Here is a 15,905-nt window from a genome sequence, read left to right as displayed (position 1 = left end):
GATTAAAAATAACACCATCATCCATCTAATAAATAAGAAGTTATCTCTGAGGGTGGCAACAGCTCGGGAAGGTCTTCAACATCATGTGTCTGTGGAAGATATCGGGCTGGTTGAGGGTTTTGTGGACAGAGGACAGACATGGCTCCTCTTACACTGGTGTCTTCACGTAGCAAAAAGCAGTTATGCCTTTGTCCACCTTCTTCCCCCATAAGCGGTAAGAAAAAAACTGTAACAACTATAGGAATCTCCAGTGTCAGGCAGGATGGAGACTGTTGTGGGGAGATGGGCCCATTAAAAAAAGCACAGCCTGGCATCCGTGACTGGCAGAACACACCTACACACACCTGGACGCAGATGCCAACGCACACACCTCATTAGGTAAACAGGAGGTCCACCCCATGCCGTTCATTTCTGACCAGTCTTTAGACTGTGGTCCACTTATTTCTTCTCCAGGTCACACTGGATAACCCCAAGCAGACAGAGTTGTGGACAGAGTTTTGAATGAAGGCCCACAAAAGACAAAAAGCCCACACAGGCGAGGGCAGGCAGAGTAGGAAAGGTCTGCTGGCCCGTCCCAGGCAGCCCTCGCCGTGCCATCCTCAAGAAGCTCTTTCTTTCTCAGGCTGCCACAGGCCATTTGGCAGAACTCCTCCTCTGGGCTCTTCAGACCACTGGAAAGAAGGAAAAACAGGTTAAGCTCTGCAGGCCAGACCCCAGCCAGGCTGGGAAAACTGGCTTCGGACAGAAACTTGGGGATGCACCAGCCAAAGTCACCAGGTTCTTTTGGGCGGACAAGTCCACCTTCTGCTGGTTCAACCTCAGGGGCAGAAGCTCCTGAAACTGCGCTTTTGGCGCCAAAGGAAACAAGAGAATGGGGATGTGCGCTGTCATGAGGGCCTTCATTCAACTGGAAGTGATTCAACCTCGTCTGCGGCCAGTTCCCTCATCAGGGGTGGCTTAGTGGGCAGCTCATGAGCTGGTCAGGGCTCTGGCAGCAGAATGGCTTCCCCCGAGGCTATATAAGAATGGACCCCCTTGTTGCTCAATGGGTGGGCCCTGAGGGTATCCTCTGTGCCTGTCACGGGGAGGCAGTGTGTACCCATTCCCCAGGAGCTCCTGAGTCCAGCCCAGCCTGGACATCTTCCTGCTCTGGCCCCTCCCATGGTTCCTCTGGAGGTGGGAAGGTACCTGTCAACTCAAGGAGAGGGGCGTCAGCCTTGGTGGCCATCTCTGGAAGGCCAGATCCATCCCCAGGTTCAAAGCTAACATTCTCTCAAATGTGGGTAGGGAAGAAGTGACATTAACAAGAAATTTACTCTATCCTAAATGACTCTGCCGAGGTGCAGACCGATTGCACAAAATCTACTACAAATTTTCTTTAAAAGGCATACACAGTTTTCCTATTGGTGCTAAAAGACAAAACAAAAATATTTATCTTCATTAGCTCAATGGATGGTCCCCTGAGGTAGTGGAGATGTGAGTGGGGCCTTCAGAGGACTTGGGTCTCATCCTAGCTCCCCCAGGGACTCAGGGAGGCACCCATGCAGGCCTTTGGCAGACTCAGTTTACCCACACCCTCCTCCTTAAGGCTATCGTGAGGATTAATGAATCAGCACCTTCCTAAATCAAAAGAGCTGCTCATGCACAATTACCATGGCTCTTGAAATGAAGACCAAGTGAACGGCGCTCCAGGGCCTTCAGTTCCCTCCAGGTCAGATCACCAGGAGGCCTAATGAACATGGCAGCATTCCAGCTTCCCAGGCGCTTTTCTTCCTGTCTTCTCCATGCAACCGTGAGCTTCTGGAATGCTGACTGTGCTACAGCCATACCACTCTGAACGCGCCCGATCTCGTCTGGAATGCTGACTGTTTACTAGAGAAGGACACCCCCAGGTGGACGAGTCTGGGGTGATTGTCTCCTGATCCACTACTTCCTAAAAAGGAACTCTTAAGTTTCTGACAGGCTTTGTGGGTCAACCCAGCGTTCCAGAAACTTGTTCATGTGAGACTTTTCAGAGCCTGTCTGGATATATTTGCTATTTGACTCAAGGAGCCCTGAGCAAGGGATGCTCGGATGAGGGTTCCTGAGATGTGAGTTTGGCCTCATATCCAGATGTCCAATCTTTTTTGTGGATGTTGGAGAAAATATTCAAGCAACAATGGTAAACTGAATGAAGATCACAGGATTCTAAGAGTTTAGAGTCCTTCACGACCTTCTACAGGCCAAATCTCTCATTTCACAGAGGGGAAAGGGGAGATGATTTCTCAAGGGAAAGAGAATGAACATCTGTTGAATGTCTACAGTCTGTGACACACTAGGTACTTTATATCAGTACTTATTCAATTTGCACAACATCTTTTTAACAAGAAAACCAAGGCTCAGAGAGGTTAAGTTACTTGTTAAAGGTCACACAGTCACCAGTAAGGATAAAAGAGCTCCCTTCTGAGTAAAACACACATTAGAATAAACTAAACCTGACTCGGTAGGATGAATATCCTCTTCTTTTTCTCCCTTCTTTCTGCTTCATCCTCTAAGAACTTCTGCCCTGACCTGGAGAAGGTGGTCCTTTTCTCTACCCAGTAGTGTCTCCCGAGGGAAAAAGGCCTTTCCTTGAGGCAGCCCTCTTACCTGTTTCTGAGTGGCAGCAAGCAGTCCTTCCCTTCAGGAGGGCACTGGGCTTCTCGTGCCGGCAGATGAGGGCCCGGCACCATTCACAGTGTTTTCGGACCTGGCAGCAGCTGCAAAGGTGCAGAGAACAGGGTCTTGGCAGAAGCCTGGCAGGGGTGCCCAGCTGGTGCAGCGTCTGCCCGAGGAGCCTGCTGGGCAGCTCTGGGCTCTAACCCAGCCTTCCCATGGGGCGTCCAGAGGGAGAGACACAGCAGGGGGCTGAGGGCTTTGCAGGGTGGTGGCCTTTGGGGCAGGAGCTGGCCACCTGCGAGAGGACCTGTTGGCCACCCCAGAGGACCAGCCTCATTCGGCTGCTCTGCTCTGGGCTGGCAGGGTAACCTGGCAGGCAGGTACCTGGCTCCAGCTGATAGAGGGGACCGGTCCCCCACCGGCTGCTTGCTCCATAAAGCAGCAGTTGGGTAACTCCAGAAATGCTGGAGCAGCCTCAGAACCGCTGTCAGGACTGGGCCAAAGCCACCACTTCAGGCTAGCCAGGGCTGGGAGGGCTAGGGACGGGGTCATCCATCAGGAATTGCCAGCAGAAAAGCTGGGACTGTGGGTGGGCTGCAATGGACCCACGGAAGGAATGGAAGAATAAATCATGCATCTCCGTGGCTTCGAATCTTTTTCTGAGGACTAACATTCTCTAGTCGTGGCCAACTCATCCTCTCAGTGAACCCAAAACCCGGAGTCCTAAAGCATCAGGACCATGAATGCTCCGGCCTCCCTCTGTGTGCAGGAATGAACAGTCTGCAGAGTTAGCACAAAAAAGGAACCAGAGAACCCAAGAGAAGGGCAGAAAAGAAAGCACTAAGACATTAATTACCTACAGACACTGATGGTTGTTTCCCTTGGGATAGCATGGAGGACTGTTTCCACTCATTCTAACCCTAAGGTATATGTAACCTATACATCCAGTGTCTGGGGCTGGGAGGGGTCTCCTGGCTGACATGAGCCTGGAAACAGATGAGGAAACAAGCCTGTTGCTGTGCTTCCCTGTTGGAGCCTGGTGACATTTCATGATCCCCACCCCAGCTCCTCTCTCTCGCACTGCCCCAGGAGGGTTACTAGAACCCCTGAGTCTTTGGGCAGCAGAGCTGAGAAGGGACCCTGGGACATTTCTGCCCAAGCTGATTCTGCCAGGGGTGGCCAGAGCAATCTCCCGGGCCCGGGTCCCTCCTGAGCCACAGAGTCCGGGTTGGGACCAGCTCACCCCATGCGAGAGGGACCTAGGCCTTGACTCCAGATCTATCAGTGACTGCTGTCTTGCTGTCACCTAGCCAGGAGGGCTTGCCTCAGTCACTACCCAGACAGGAATGGCCCAGGGCAGTGAGATCAAGGCCTCTAGGTCCCCCTGGCATGGGATGAGCTGGTCCCAACCAACTCTGCCACTCAGGAGGGACCCCGTGCCCCGGCAACCAGCAGTCTGGCATGGGCTTGGTCTCTCAGGGATTCTGAACTTGATCTCTGGCAAGGATGGGCTTGGAAAGGACAGAGGAGAGATGGGATGGCCGCCTCCCTGGGAATTCCTCCCTGGGAATCAGGGAGGCTGCCCAGGTACCCTGGGTTGTTTCTGTCTTCAGATAATATGGCAAAATGAGCTTTTCCCTCCCCCTGGGGAGGCCCACGTGGGCACCGAGTCTTGTTCCTACGGCTCTGGGACACTCCTGGCCACAGAAACAGGACTGTGGGAGTGATGGGCGCCCCCACATAGCCAGCCGGCCATGAGAATCGAGGCTAGTGGTCATTAGGTTGCTCCTGCTTCCCCAGGGGGTCTTCACAAGTAGCAGAACCTGAGCTATGCCCCAACCTGCAAACATGTTTTCCCAAGACACATGGGAGTAGAACAGCCCAGCTGAGACCTCATTCCTCACCCTTAACACTGGCTTGATCCAGGAGGATGTGAGTGGGCTGCGGCTACTGTCAACAAGCTGGGGCTCTAGGGGCACCCCGTTCATTCCCAGAACCAGGAGTGTGTGCTTTAGATGCTCCAACAGCAACAGCCAATAAACAAACGGGACGGAGACTCTTATTTATCTGTCCAAAACCCAGGCAACCCCAGAGGGCTCAAGCCTGGCTTCCTGCGGGAACACGCACTGCTTCCTCCAGGCCTGGCTAGAGGGGCCTGTCTACTTACTGTTTCCACCATGAGCTACTCTACGCTGAGCTAACCGCAGCCTTTGGCCAGTCTGTCGATTTCTTGTGTGTGTCCAATTAGGTAGCATACTCTGAGGGCTTGTTCTGTGACTTAGAGGTCTCCAGATATTTCCAGGGAATAAATCTGGCCAGATGTTGGAAATACAGCCCTAGGGCCTCTCCCTTTGAAGAGCAGTCCAATCGGGAGATATGGGCAAGCAAAGGAGGCTAAGAAACACCGGGAAAAGGGCTCGGTTGGTCTAGGGCTCAGGAAGGCTTCCTGGAAGATGCCAGGCAGAGACTGAGTTTCGGAGGAGGAGGAAGAGGGCAGAGAAGTAGAGAAAGGCGGAGGCCTGTCATAACAGCAACAGTGGCTTTACGATTCGCGAAGTGCCTTCTGTGGAGAGGAAGCGAGGCTGCTACTGCCCACGGGAGGCTGGGAGCCATTTCTAGTTCCCTCTGGAACCCCCGCACATCCCCATGATGATGGTGAAGGCTCCAAACCCACAGCAGAGAGAGAGCACCTTTGGCTCTGCTTCCAATGGGGCACCTCCCAGGATGTGTGGTGCAGACCTGCCAGGATGTGTGCCTTTCACACAACTTGGCTGTCACCAAAGTTCCTCTTTGCTTTGCTAACACTAATCAGACATCACAGCAGTAAACCGTCATGGTGGCCCTGTTATGGCCCCGGGAGGGCCTGCAGGTGGGGGTCCCGGCCTCAGGGGTAGCAAAGACTCACTGTATCAGCACACACGTGATGATGAGGATGGTCAGGGCCACGATGGAGACCACTACCAAGGCGGTAATGGCCTGCTTCTTCTGGCTGGCGGCCACCACGGCCAGGAGGTCCGCGTGTTCACAGCGTGCACCGACGTACCCAGAGTGGCAGCTGAGGAAGACAGGAACATCAGCGTGCTCTCCAGGCAGAAGTCGCATTCTCCCCACTCCCCAGGAAGGCTGGGCTGGAGGGGAAAAGCCCAAAGGGGCCCCTCCAGCCTTTGCTATTGGAGGCAAAGGCATCAGCAGAATTTCTCCTACTCCCCTGCACAGGCTCCTCTTGTTTGGAGAACAAGGGATAACTCACCAGCTTATCATCTGAGGGGAAGGTGCTGCTGAGGCACTTCGTTATTATGGTAACCGTGCCAAATCCCGGGGGAGTGAGGAGGGCGGCAAGTGTGTCCAAGACACGAAGCTCATTTTGGCAGTTCATAAAAATCCAGGTTATTTTTAAACTAAATGTGTGTACTCAGAATTCCTAGTGATGAGAGAAAGACAACATACTAAACCAGCAGGAGACAAAGACTGTGGTTTGCTTTTTTATCTTCTTCATCAAGTTTAATTAGTTCTGCAGACATCTACCAGGTGGGGCGTGTACTGGACTAGAGGCCAGCACCACTATCTGGTAATCACAGCTGGCCTCTCTCCGCTAGAGGATTAGTAAGGGCACAAAACGATGCAAGTTTATGAACATGCATGTAGCCTGTAAAGGGCAATACCAACACAAGGGGATAGTATTACTTGTATTGCTACTATTCAGAGACTCTTTGGCATCAATCATTTCCGTAGTGGCCTCCTCCTAAGAGCTGACGGCTGAAGCTGCTTCTTCCACGTAGCCCTCACCTATGCTAAAACTCCCCCCACCCAGATTCTGGCTGGGGCCACAAGGGGTTCTTGCATGGTGATTTCTCAGGACATGTTCTAGGCATAAGGAAGCGATGGTCATTTTCTGATGCAGGCCCCCCCTTTTTTTTTTCCCGCCAAGCATATGATTCTTCTCAGTAGAAGACACTTAGCTTACACACAGGTCCCTTCGTCTGGGGTGACTTTTTTATTGTAATAAAAATGTTTGATCACCACTGCCTTCTCAGGTGGAATAGCTTCCTTCCCACAGGGGACTTCCTTGAGGGGCAGTCTTGCACCAAACATCACACTGGATTTAAAGGTTTTTGTCCCTCCCCACCACCCTTCGGACAGGACAATGATAGTTAAACATTTTTTTTAAGAGTCTACCTTTTGATGAAATAGCCAGACTGTCACCTTCACTTTTAGATTAAAAGGCTTTGGAAAGGCAAGGAAAATGAAGGGGGATTAAGGATCCTGGTATGCCTGCTCTCGTGCAGGGCCAGCCCCAGGGGCGTTGCATTTGTGATTCCCTTAAACCTGGGCTCCCGGGCTGCCAGACCCCACATGCCAGAAGGAGTCACAGGACAAATATAGTGCATTTTCCTGGAGTACAGGTTTTGCTCAATGCTAGCACAAATTGAATCATTTTCAGGTACTGTATGGGTTTAAGGTTATGGCAAACAGGAGATACTGCAAAAATGGCTGCTTAATTAAGGCTACAACCTGGGATACCAGAACATATAGCTTCTGTCTTTAATGCTGCTTAATGGAAAAGTCTCTCATTGGTGTTCTTTATCCCAAAGCCCAACTGTTATGTACCTCCTTTAAAGATATTCTTTAGTTTGAATTCTTTTGTCTGAACTTGCTTTTCTGTTAGAGGTTAGTTGACATTTGACACATGTTTTCTCATTTAGTCTTTGCACAGAAAAGTCAAGTCACTTGCCTGTGCCCACCCTGCCAGGGAAGAGAGAGAAATCCATTCCCAGGTCTGCTGACCCCAGGGTCCGGGTTCTTGCTCACTCAGCAGGGCTGCTGCCCCTGCATACTATCTGGGGATTGTGATGAGAATGCCGCAGATTCAGCTCTTGATTAAATCTGGCTTTTGGTTTAGCCTCCAATCTTGAAAGTGTAAAGGAGATTTGAGGTTTTAGGTTCAACAAGGGTGCAAAGGGTTTGCAGTCTTCAGTTAGTAAGGAAGCTGGGGAGGGCCAACTGGGATGGAAAATACCATGCAGAGTTCTCTACAGACCCGAGGAGGAGAGAGCAGGCTCCAGAGAGGAGGAAGATGCAGGAGCTCTGGCAAGAAGACGTTGTTTGAAAAAGGATCTGGACCACAGACGTGTGAATAAGAACACAGACTCTCAGACTTTGGCTAGGAGGGCGATGACTGGGGGCTAGGAAACAGGGGCAAGTTTGCTTTTGTTTGGTCTTAATAACAAAATCATTTTGAGGGCAAATTCAGGGAACAGCTCAGCCTGTAGGCTGGGGAGAAAACAAGGCGCTGGCCCCTTCCCAGTAGGGGGAAAGCTGACGGTGGACTGAACTTGAGACTGAGAGGCGATAAGCAACAGGCACAGGTGATGCACAAATTGAAGCTGTGGGTGTCTACAGTGAATCCTGCACAGGGTCCCTCCTCCAACCCATCCTGAATATTCACCCTGCACCCGGATGGCTCCCACCTGGGTTGCGGGCTTACTCCATTTGGTATCCAACACTCCTTATCTGCAGGACCCTAATCCACCCCCTCTACTTTATTTCCAGTCACCTAAGTTTCAGCCAACCCAAGAAGTCCCCCCACCCCCAATGTCAACTAAACTAGTGCCTAGCACATAGGCACTCAGGAAATGTTGGCCTGTGAATGAATGAATGAATGAATGACTGCCTTCCCCTTGCCCATCTCAGCTCCTGCCACCTTCTCTGCCTGGAATATTATTCCTCACTTTCTTCCTCAAACTCCGTCTCAAAGACCACATTCTCCAAGAAGATATAATTTAAAGACTCACTCATTCATTTGCCCAGTCATCCATCCATCCATTTTCCATAGCTCTTTCTATGGATCTCCCTAGCCTCTCCTTCTCTGAAGGCCCTTAGGACTATGCCCACCTCTCTGACTGCCTCTCCCACCAGCCTCACTTTAGGCCAGCCTCCAGGCTCCTGCAGGCAAGACCTAGCTCTACAAAAACTCTGGTGAACCATAGAACAGAAGAGGGGTGGGGAGCCTGGGCTTTGGGATGGATTGTTAGATGTCTAACCAGGAGTTGCAGTCAAGCCAATGAGACTTCTCTGTAGCTGGGTGTTAGTCTGCTTCCTCCTAGGGAAGGGTAGTGTGATGAGGATTTGCACAGCTATTCGTGAAAGGTCCAGGCTATAGGAAGAGCACCCCAGGAGGCAATTTCACCCAGCTAGAGATGTTCCTACTCTAACCTGCAGGCCCTGGGAGAGGAGGATTCTAACACCTCCTCAACTGCTTTGTTCTGGAAACCCCATGAATTAACAAATCAATGCTGGGGACTCTAAGAAATCCCATTTAAATAAAATAGTGGGAGCTTAGTGCTAATTACATTACCTTATCAACGAAGGCTATGCTAAACTCCTACATGAACTATCTCTGTTAATCCCAACAATGACTACTGCTTGTGAGGTCTGGGCTGCTGTTTACCTTGTTTTACAGATGGGGGCGGGCAGATTCGGGAGTTAAAAACCTAAGGATCTCAACTGTGAAGGAGATTTTTCTCGGGTAATGCAAATTAATCCAGAAGATACTACTCTGGGATAGTGATTCAATGGCAAACTCACAAACTGCACAGCAAAAAGGAAGAGGGGTGGCTGATTGCCCCATAAAGAGGTCTTCCTGCTGTGGGTGTAGCAAGTTGCAAAGATGCCCCCAAAGAGTGCCGTCTTAACTCACTAGGGAAGATAACCCTCTAGGCTGGGTCACATTTTGCTGACTTTCCATGTTCTTCCTGCCATGTGTGTTCTGGGCCCTTTACAACCATCCTGGCCTCAGTACTGCCCCCGCAGAGGTCTTTCCCATTAGGAAAGTCTTCAGGCCAAAAAGAATGCCTCTGTCCCCTTAGTGTCACAGCTGTAAACACTCAAACCCCAGTCTCATTGAGTTAGGGAGCTCAGCTTGCTTCTGAATGAAAACTTCCCCAGTGAAGCATGGGGAGCTCCTGGGTTGCTGCCTAATACACGAGACTCCAGGTCATGGCCTAGGTGAGCTCCAAGAAGAGCAAGTCTTAGCACCAAGCAGCCCAACTGCAGCTGGGAGGCAGAACAGCCTGTGGTCCAGATACTTGAGCTTCTCCCAGGACCTCCCAGATCAAAATCTCTCTGAAAATGGGGCCCAGGTGTCTTAAAGAAAAGGCCGAAGGTATTCTGATGAAGCCCGAGTTGAAAGCCACCGTGAAGGTTTACCAGTGAAATCAACTCTGGCTGCCCATTGGAATGGCCTGGGGAGCTTGAAAAAATCCTGATGTCCAGGCCACAGCCCAGGCCAACTAAATCAGAATCCCTGGGAGTAAGGCCTGGGCATCAGCATTTTTAAAGCTCCCAGATGATTCCAATGGGTAGTCAAAGTTGAGAACACAATTTAGACTTTCTGGCCTTGGGGTGGAGGGAGGTCCTTTCTTCTCCCCGGTCGACTGTAATACAGGGATGCTTCTCAGTTGCTCCTTACTAGGGGGGGAGCAAGAAAAGGTTTGGTGACATACATTTAAAAAAATTTCCCAAGCTTCTACTAATATTAGACTTAATTACACAATTAATTTAGCATAAGTCACACAATGAGGGGAAAAGTCACATCACCTGGTCACAAATGAATGACGCTTGACTCAGCTGCTGTCTCTACCTCAGGTAGGCACTGCTTCCCACCTGGCTGTACATTAGAATCACCTGGGAAGCTTTGGAGACTGCCGGGGCCATGGTCATACCCTTGGAGATGCCCATCCAATTGGTCTGGGCACCCAAGTGACTCTAATGTGTGACCAGGCCTGAGAACCACTGAGGTAGAAGGTCATTTAAGGACACAGAATCAAGAACCAACAATTCAAAATCTGCCCTTCCCCCTTCTCCTTCCTCTCTTCCCCGTCTCTCTCTGGGCATTTCCCCAGGGTGGGAGCTGTACAGTGGGCCCTCTCATTCAGGTGCAGGAGAAATGGGAGATGCAGCACCTCTGTTTAAGAAAGGAGTCTGAGCAAAACAGGAATTTTTCTATCACGAAGGGGAATGGCACATGAGTAAGCCTGAACATTTTCTTATAACATTTGACCATTCAATTTTATCTGTCGAGAGTGGATATCGTCAAACACAGGACTCTGGAATGCTGATTTTGTCTTCATAATTCTGAAAATGAGGCTCTGGAATCACATGTAAGCTGTTTCCCCCAGATAAGAATAAAAAAGAAAGAAGTACTGAAGAAAGAAAGGAAAGAGTGTAGCACAGGAGGGGCAAGGAGCTTGTCTGAGCTGCAGGAGCCACCGTGGCTGAAGATGAAAGGCAATGGGCTCCAGCCAGGCGAGTCCCTGAGACCTTCTCATTTTTGTTACTGATTCAGTTTGGAGGTTGCTTTGGTGCTTTTCTTAGGAGCAAACTTTGTGGCTTAGGCCTCCTCATTTTAACAAGAATTAAATGATCAATGATATGCCTTTCTCTCTCCTCTGCTGAGGATCTTCAGACCTTCTAGTCCTGTCCAGTTGCTCAGTTTTTCCCCTAAGTCCCTTTTGTACCTGGTTCACAGTGCCTTTTAAAATTTTAAAGAAATAGGATAATGCATGTAGAGCTGTGCTCTTATAAGTGTTTTTTTTTCCTTAAGGAAAATGTTCTCCAACTAGAGAAAGAATGTTTCTAAGCAAATTGGAAAGAACATACATCACAATATAATAGAACAGAAAGACAAAGAAAAGTCCACATTGTTGCACACCCTACCACCTCAACTGGCAGTCTGATTGACAAGGAGTTCTTCTGGACTACTTCTATGTAGTTTTTAACATAGTTAAGGTTTTTAAAAATTACGATTTTGCATCCATTTCTCATTTAACATCTCTTCACCATTTTACTCTGTCATTAGAAAACTGCAGAAGTTGTTTAAAATGGTTGTAAAGTAATTTATACACGAGTTGCTTCACTGAACCCTTACCGTTTAGGCTGTATCCAATTTTGATATCATAAACAATGCCAGGGGATTATCTTTGTGTACACATTTTGTTTGCATTTGAGATTACTTCCTCAGGACAGGATCCCGCAAGCGGGCACAGCATGGTACAGACTGTGGAGCCAAACTGTCATTCGTTTGAATCCCATTCCCCGCGTAATGCCTGTGTGATCTTGAGCAAGTTACTCAACCTCTCTGTGGCGCTCATTCTGCGTCCTTAAAACGTGACAGTAATAAAACTTACCTCAGAGAGTTATGAGCATTAAATGAGTTAACATCTTGTGAAGTGCCTGACACAGAGGAAGGGCTGTACGAGTGCCAAAAATGTAAATAAAAGAATGGGAGCATTTTCAAGGCTCTTGAGAGACACTGTCTTCATAAACAATGGTGTTCTCTCTGGCAGGAGGCTAGTGCTCTGATTTTTAGCCACGCCTTTTGGCACAGGCCCCGAGATAAAGTTTTTAATATGGGGGCCAAGAACCAAGGTGACCAAGGGCCAGGGACCATGGTTTTAGAAAAACGTTTATACCAACTTGCCCTTAACATGGAGAAAATCCATAGGGCTGGGGTGGGAGTAGGGACACTGAGTCGCAGGACACCTGTATTGGGTTTACCCATTTTTGGCTTCAAGAACTGGATTTACCAAGTCCTAGAACCTCTCTGCTTGGGGCGCTTGGGAGGAGTGGGCTGGAGGGAGTAGGGGCTTCCTCATCGTACAGCTCTGGGTTCCATGGTCTACCCAACTTTCACTGCTTCTTCAGCAGGACTTGGATCCTTCAGCTGTGGTGATGGCAACAATGTGCTGTTCACAATGGTGATCGTGCTGATGGTGGCTGTTCTTATGCTCTGCTAGGAACTGGGCTTCAATATTCTCTAATGTGCTAATAGAACTTTCCGTGATGATTCGACAGATGAATGGATAAAGATGTGGTACATATATACAATGGGATACTACTCAGCCATAAAAAAGAACAAAAGAAGCCATTTGCAGCAACATGGATGCAACTAGAGATTATCACACCAAGTGAAGTAAGTTAGAAAGAGAAGGCAATATCATACGACATCACTTATATATGGAATCTAAAATATGGCACAAATGAACCTATCTATGAAACAGAAACAGACTCACAGACGTAGAGAACAGACTTGTCTATTGCCAAGGGGGATGGGGAGTGGGGGACAGATGGATTGGGAGTTTGGGGTTAGTAGATGCAAACTATTACACATAGAATAAACAACAATGTCCTACTGTATAGCATAGGGAACTGTAGTCAGTATCCGGGGATAAACCATAATGGAAAAGAATATAAAAAAGAATGTATATATATGTATAACTGAGTCACCTTGCTGTACAGCAGAAATTAACACAACACTGTAAACCAACTATACTTCAATAAAAAAATAAATTTAAGAAGAACTTTCTGCGATGATGGAAATAGTGTCTGTATGTGTGCTGTCTAATACAGTGGCCACTAGCTGCCTAGAGGTGCTGAGTACTTGAAATGTGGCTAGTGAGACTGAAAAAAAAATTTTATTGGAGTATAGTTGATTTACAATGATGTGTTAGTCTCAGGTGTACAGCAAAGTGAATCAGTTATACATATACATATATCCAATCTTTTTTTAGATTCTTTTCCCATATAGGCCATTACAGACTATTGAGTAGAGTTCCCTGTGCTATACAGCAGGTTCTTATCTATTTTATATATCGAGTAGTGAGTATATGTCAATCCCAATCTACCAATTTATCCCTCTCCCTCGTACCCCCTGGTAACCATAAGTTTCTTTCCTACCTCCGTGGCTCTACTTCTGTGAAAACTAAATTTTAATTAATTAAATAAATTAAATAGCCACACATGGCTAGTGGCTCCTGTCTTGGACAGCAAAAACCCTGCATGCATTATGGTCACTGGGTCCTCATTACAATCCTGAGAAGTACTAATCTTTCCATTTTATACACAAAGAAACTGAGGCTTGACGGTGCTAAGTCATTCAGATCTGTCTGACGTCCAAATCCATGCCTTTAACTGCTGCGTTATCCTGCCTGGTGTGTGACCCTCAGTACCTGCTTCCGCTGGGGGTAGAGAGAGGGCGTGCACTTTCTCCAGACTTGTGGGTGCGTGATGTCTTAACGTCTTACCCCTACACCCCACCACCTGCTGGTTACTGAGACGACAGTAGATCTACATAAAGTGGCTCAAGCACCAACAAGAAAACCACTCCCAATCCTGATCTCTCGGGAGGCGTGTTCTTGGTCACACAGGCAATCTGCTTGCGCGCTAAAGGCGGTCACCCCTCTGGGTGTTTGACTCTGTTCAGATCCCACTGGAATGTACTGTGGCCAGAGCCAGGTGGAATGTTTTCCTTGGCTGACAGCAATGTGCTTTCACACTTTGCTGTGGGAAAGTCAGGGAGTTCAGTCACCGAGGGGCATTTTTTGGATAGGTGAGACACTTCGATGAGTTGTCACTGGCTGCCAGCACAGGAACCCTGAAAACCTGTCACCCGGGTGGCTTCCTTCAACTGTTTTCCTTTGTTTGAAGGTTTCTGCAGGCAGCAGACCAAAGGTTTGCAGAATCTGCCTCGGGGCAAAAAACGGTGTTTGAGTCCTAACCTTGCATTTCTATGGTTTTACTTACTACCTTTGGAAATTCTTTCCCTATTTGTTTTCTCAAGTGGTTGGCTCCTAGCAGGGATTTATTAAAGGGAGACCAAAGGTACAATCTAGGGTTCATCTGAAGCATAAATGTTTCAGGATAATGTTCACTACCTTTGGTGATTTCTGACTAGTTATTTGTTTTAACTTTTTTTCCTTATCTCATATTTTAGTGTGAGATGTCATTTTAGTTCTCTGGAAACCTAAGGACTATTGTTCTTATGGAAAACAAAGCTTAAGAATGACAGTATTTTAGAAAGAGCTCCCTCTTTTCGGACTATAATCTTGGGCCCCTGTGGGTTTTCCTGTAAGGCCGTGACTGACACGGCCTTAACTTCAAGGTATGTCAGTTTTATTGACAAGGATGAGTGTGTCAGCTCCCTAAAGCTGGGGTAGTTCTAAGAGCGGGGACAGCATGTTTTGCTTTCTCTGCGTGGACTCACAGTTTTTGGTCTGGTGGGGATGAATGAATTAGAACATTCTTCTATGTACTGTAAATACAAAAAAGTATAAGGCGTGGTCCTGCCCTCACTGAGCTTACAAGCTCATGTGGCGGCAGAAGTGAGCAAAGCAGGCTGGCGTGAGCAGAACAGAGCAGGCAAAAGGAATGACTGGGGACCGACTTTGGCTTCAGTGTTGGGGACCAGCAGGAAGAGGTGGAAACTGGGGAACTGCGGGGTGGGGGGGCAGACTGTGTTCCAGAGAAGCTGGGTGTCTGCCTGGAGATGTAAAACCTGACTTCCAAAATGTGGACAGCTAATTACAACAACCAAAGCACAAGGCAGACTCATCTACCACGGTATGAAACGTGCCTGTGGGCTGAATACCACCCCTGGGCCGCCAAGATCCAGCGGGGAAACTGAGGTAAAGAGGCGGTAAAGGCTCACGTGGCCACGCCTCCCCACAGATGGTCAGCTTTCCCACACTGCAGCAGGGTCTCCGCTGATTCTGCAGACCCTGCCCTCAGCCCACAGGAAGGATTCATTGAGAGTCTGTGCTGAGGGTAACGAGTGTAGGAATGACCCTGACCTTCCTCTGGAGGAAGGTTTACCTGCAGGGGGAAGGTGCCAACACCTTTCCTGGAAATAAGAGCTATTTGAGGGGAACTCTGTGAGGCTGAGACAGAGTGCCCTCAGGGTCAACAGCTGAGAACATGGGTTTCGGGGTTGGAATTGATGGGACTGAACCCCAGCTCCACCATTTATGGGCTCTGGGGCTCCGGGCAAGTCGCCTCACTTCTCTCAGCCTCAGTTTTCTCATTTACACAATAAGGGCAAGAATCTCTACTTGAGAGGGAAGCTGGGAGGATGGGAGGACTCCATGAGTCACTGTATGTGGAGTGCTGGGAGCCGGGCCCGGCACACAGTTACAGCTTTTACGGAGAGCTTACTATTATTATTAACAGTAATAGTTAATAATAACTGACTAGTTCTTTGTTTTATGGGGATGAGTGGGGAGAGAGACAGCCGGTCTTCCTGACCACCAGCACATAATGGTGTGTAAATGTGATGGACAGTGACCTCCCTGAGCCACGAGCGGGGCTTGGGACCTAGACCGAGCAGAACAAGGGACCCACCACCCCCTGCTCTCAGAAGGCTTTCGCCAGCAGAAGGGGGCTCGGCCACAGGTACGGTTACCTGCTGACCCAGGCTCAAGGCTGCCAGCTCTCAG

At 48.9% G+C, this 15,905-nt stretch overlaps 1 protein-coding gene across 1 annotated transcript in view; it reads right to left on the bottom strand.

The window, feature by feature from the left end:
* Positions 1 to 1,078: 1,078 nt before the first annotated feature.
* Positions 1,079 to 15,905, bottom strand: part of TGFA (transforming growth factor alpha) — a gene marked incomplete at both ends in the record, with an annotated part of 97,001 nt that continues 82,174 nt past the window's right edge. Inside the window, 4 exons of the mRNA XM_079720678.1 lie at positions 1,079 to 1,230; positions 1,653 to 1,865; positions 2,629 to 2,738; positions 5,543 to 5,692. Of these exons, the coding sequence (XP_079576804.1) occupies positions 1,079 to 1,230; positions 1,653 to 1,865; positions 2,629 to 2,738; positions 5,543 to 5,692 (625 nt within the window). The remainder of the gene's footprint in view (positions 1,231 to 1,652; positions 1,866 to 2,628; positions 2,739 to 5,542; positions 5,693 to 15,905) is intronic.

The sequence above is a fragment of the Hyperoodon ampullatus genome (genome assembly GCF_949752795.1).
Source record: "Hyperoodon ampullatus genome assembly, chromosome: 15".
Taxonomy (NCBI): domain Eukaryota; kingdom Metazoa; phylum Chordata; class Mammalia; order Artiodactyla; family Ziphiidae; genus Hyperoodon; species Hyperoodon ampullatus.
The sequence above is the reverse complement of the archived record's forward strand: the minus strand, read 5'-3'. Positions and strand labels throughout refer to the sequence as shown.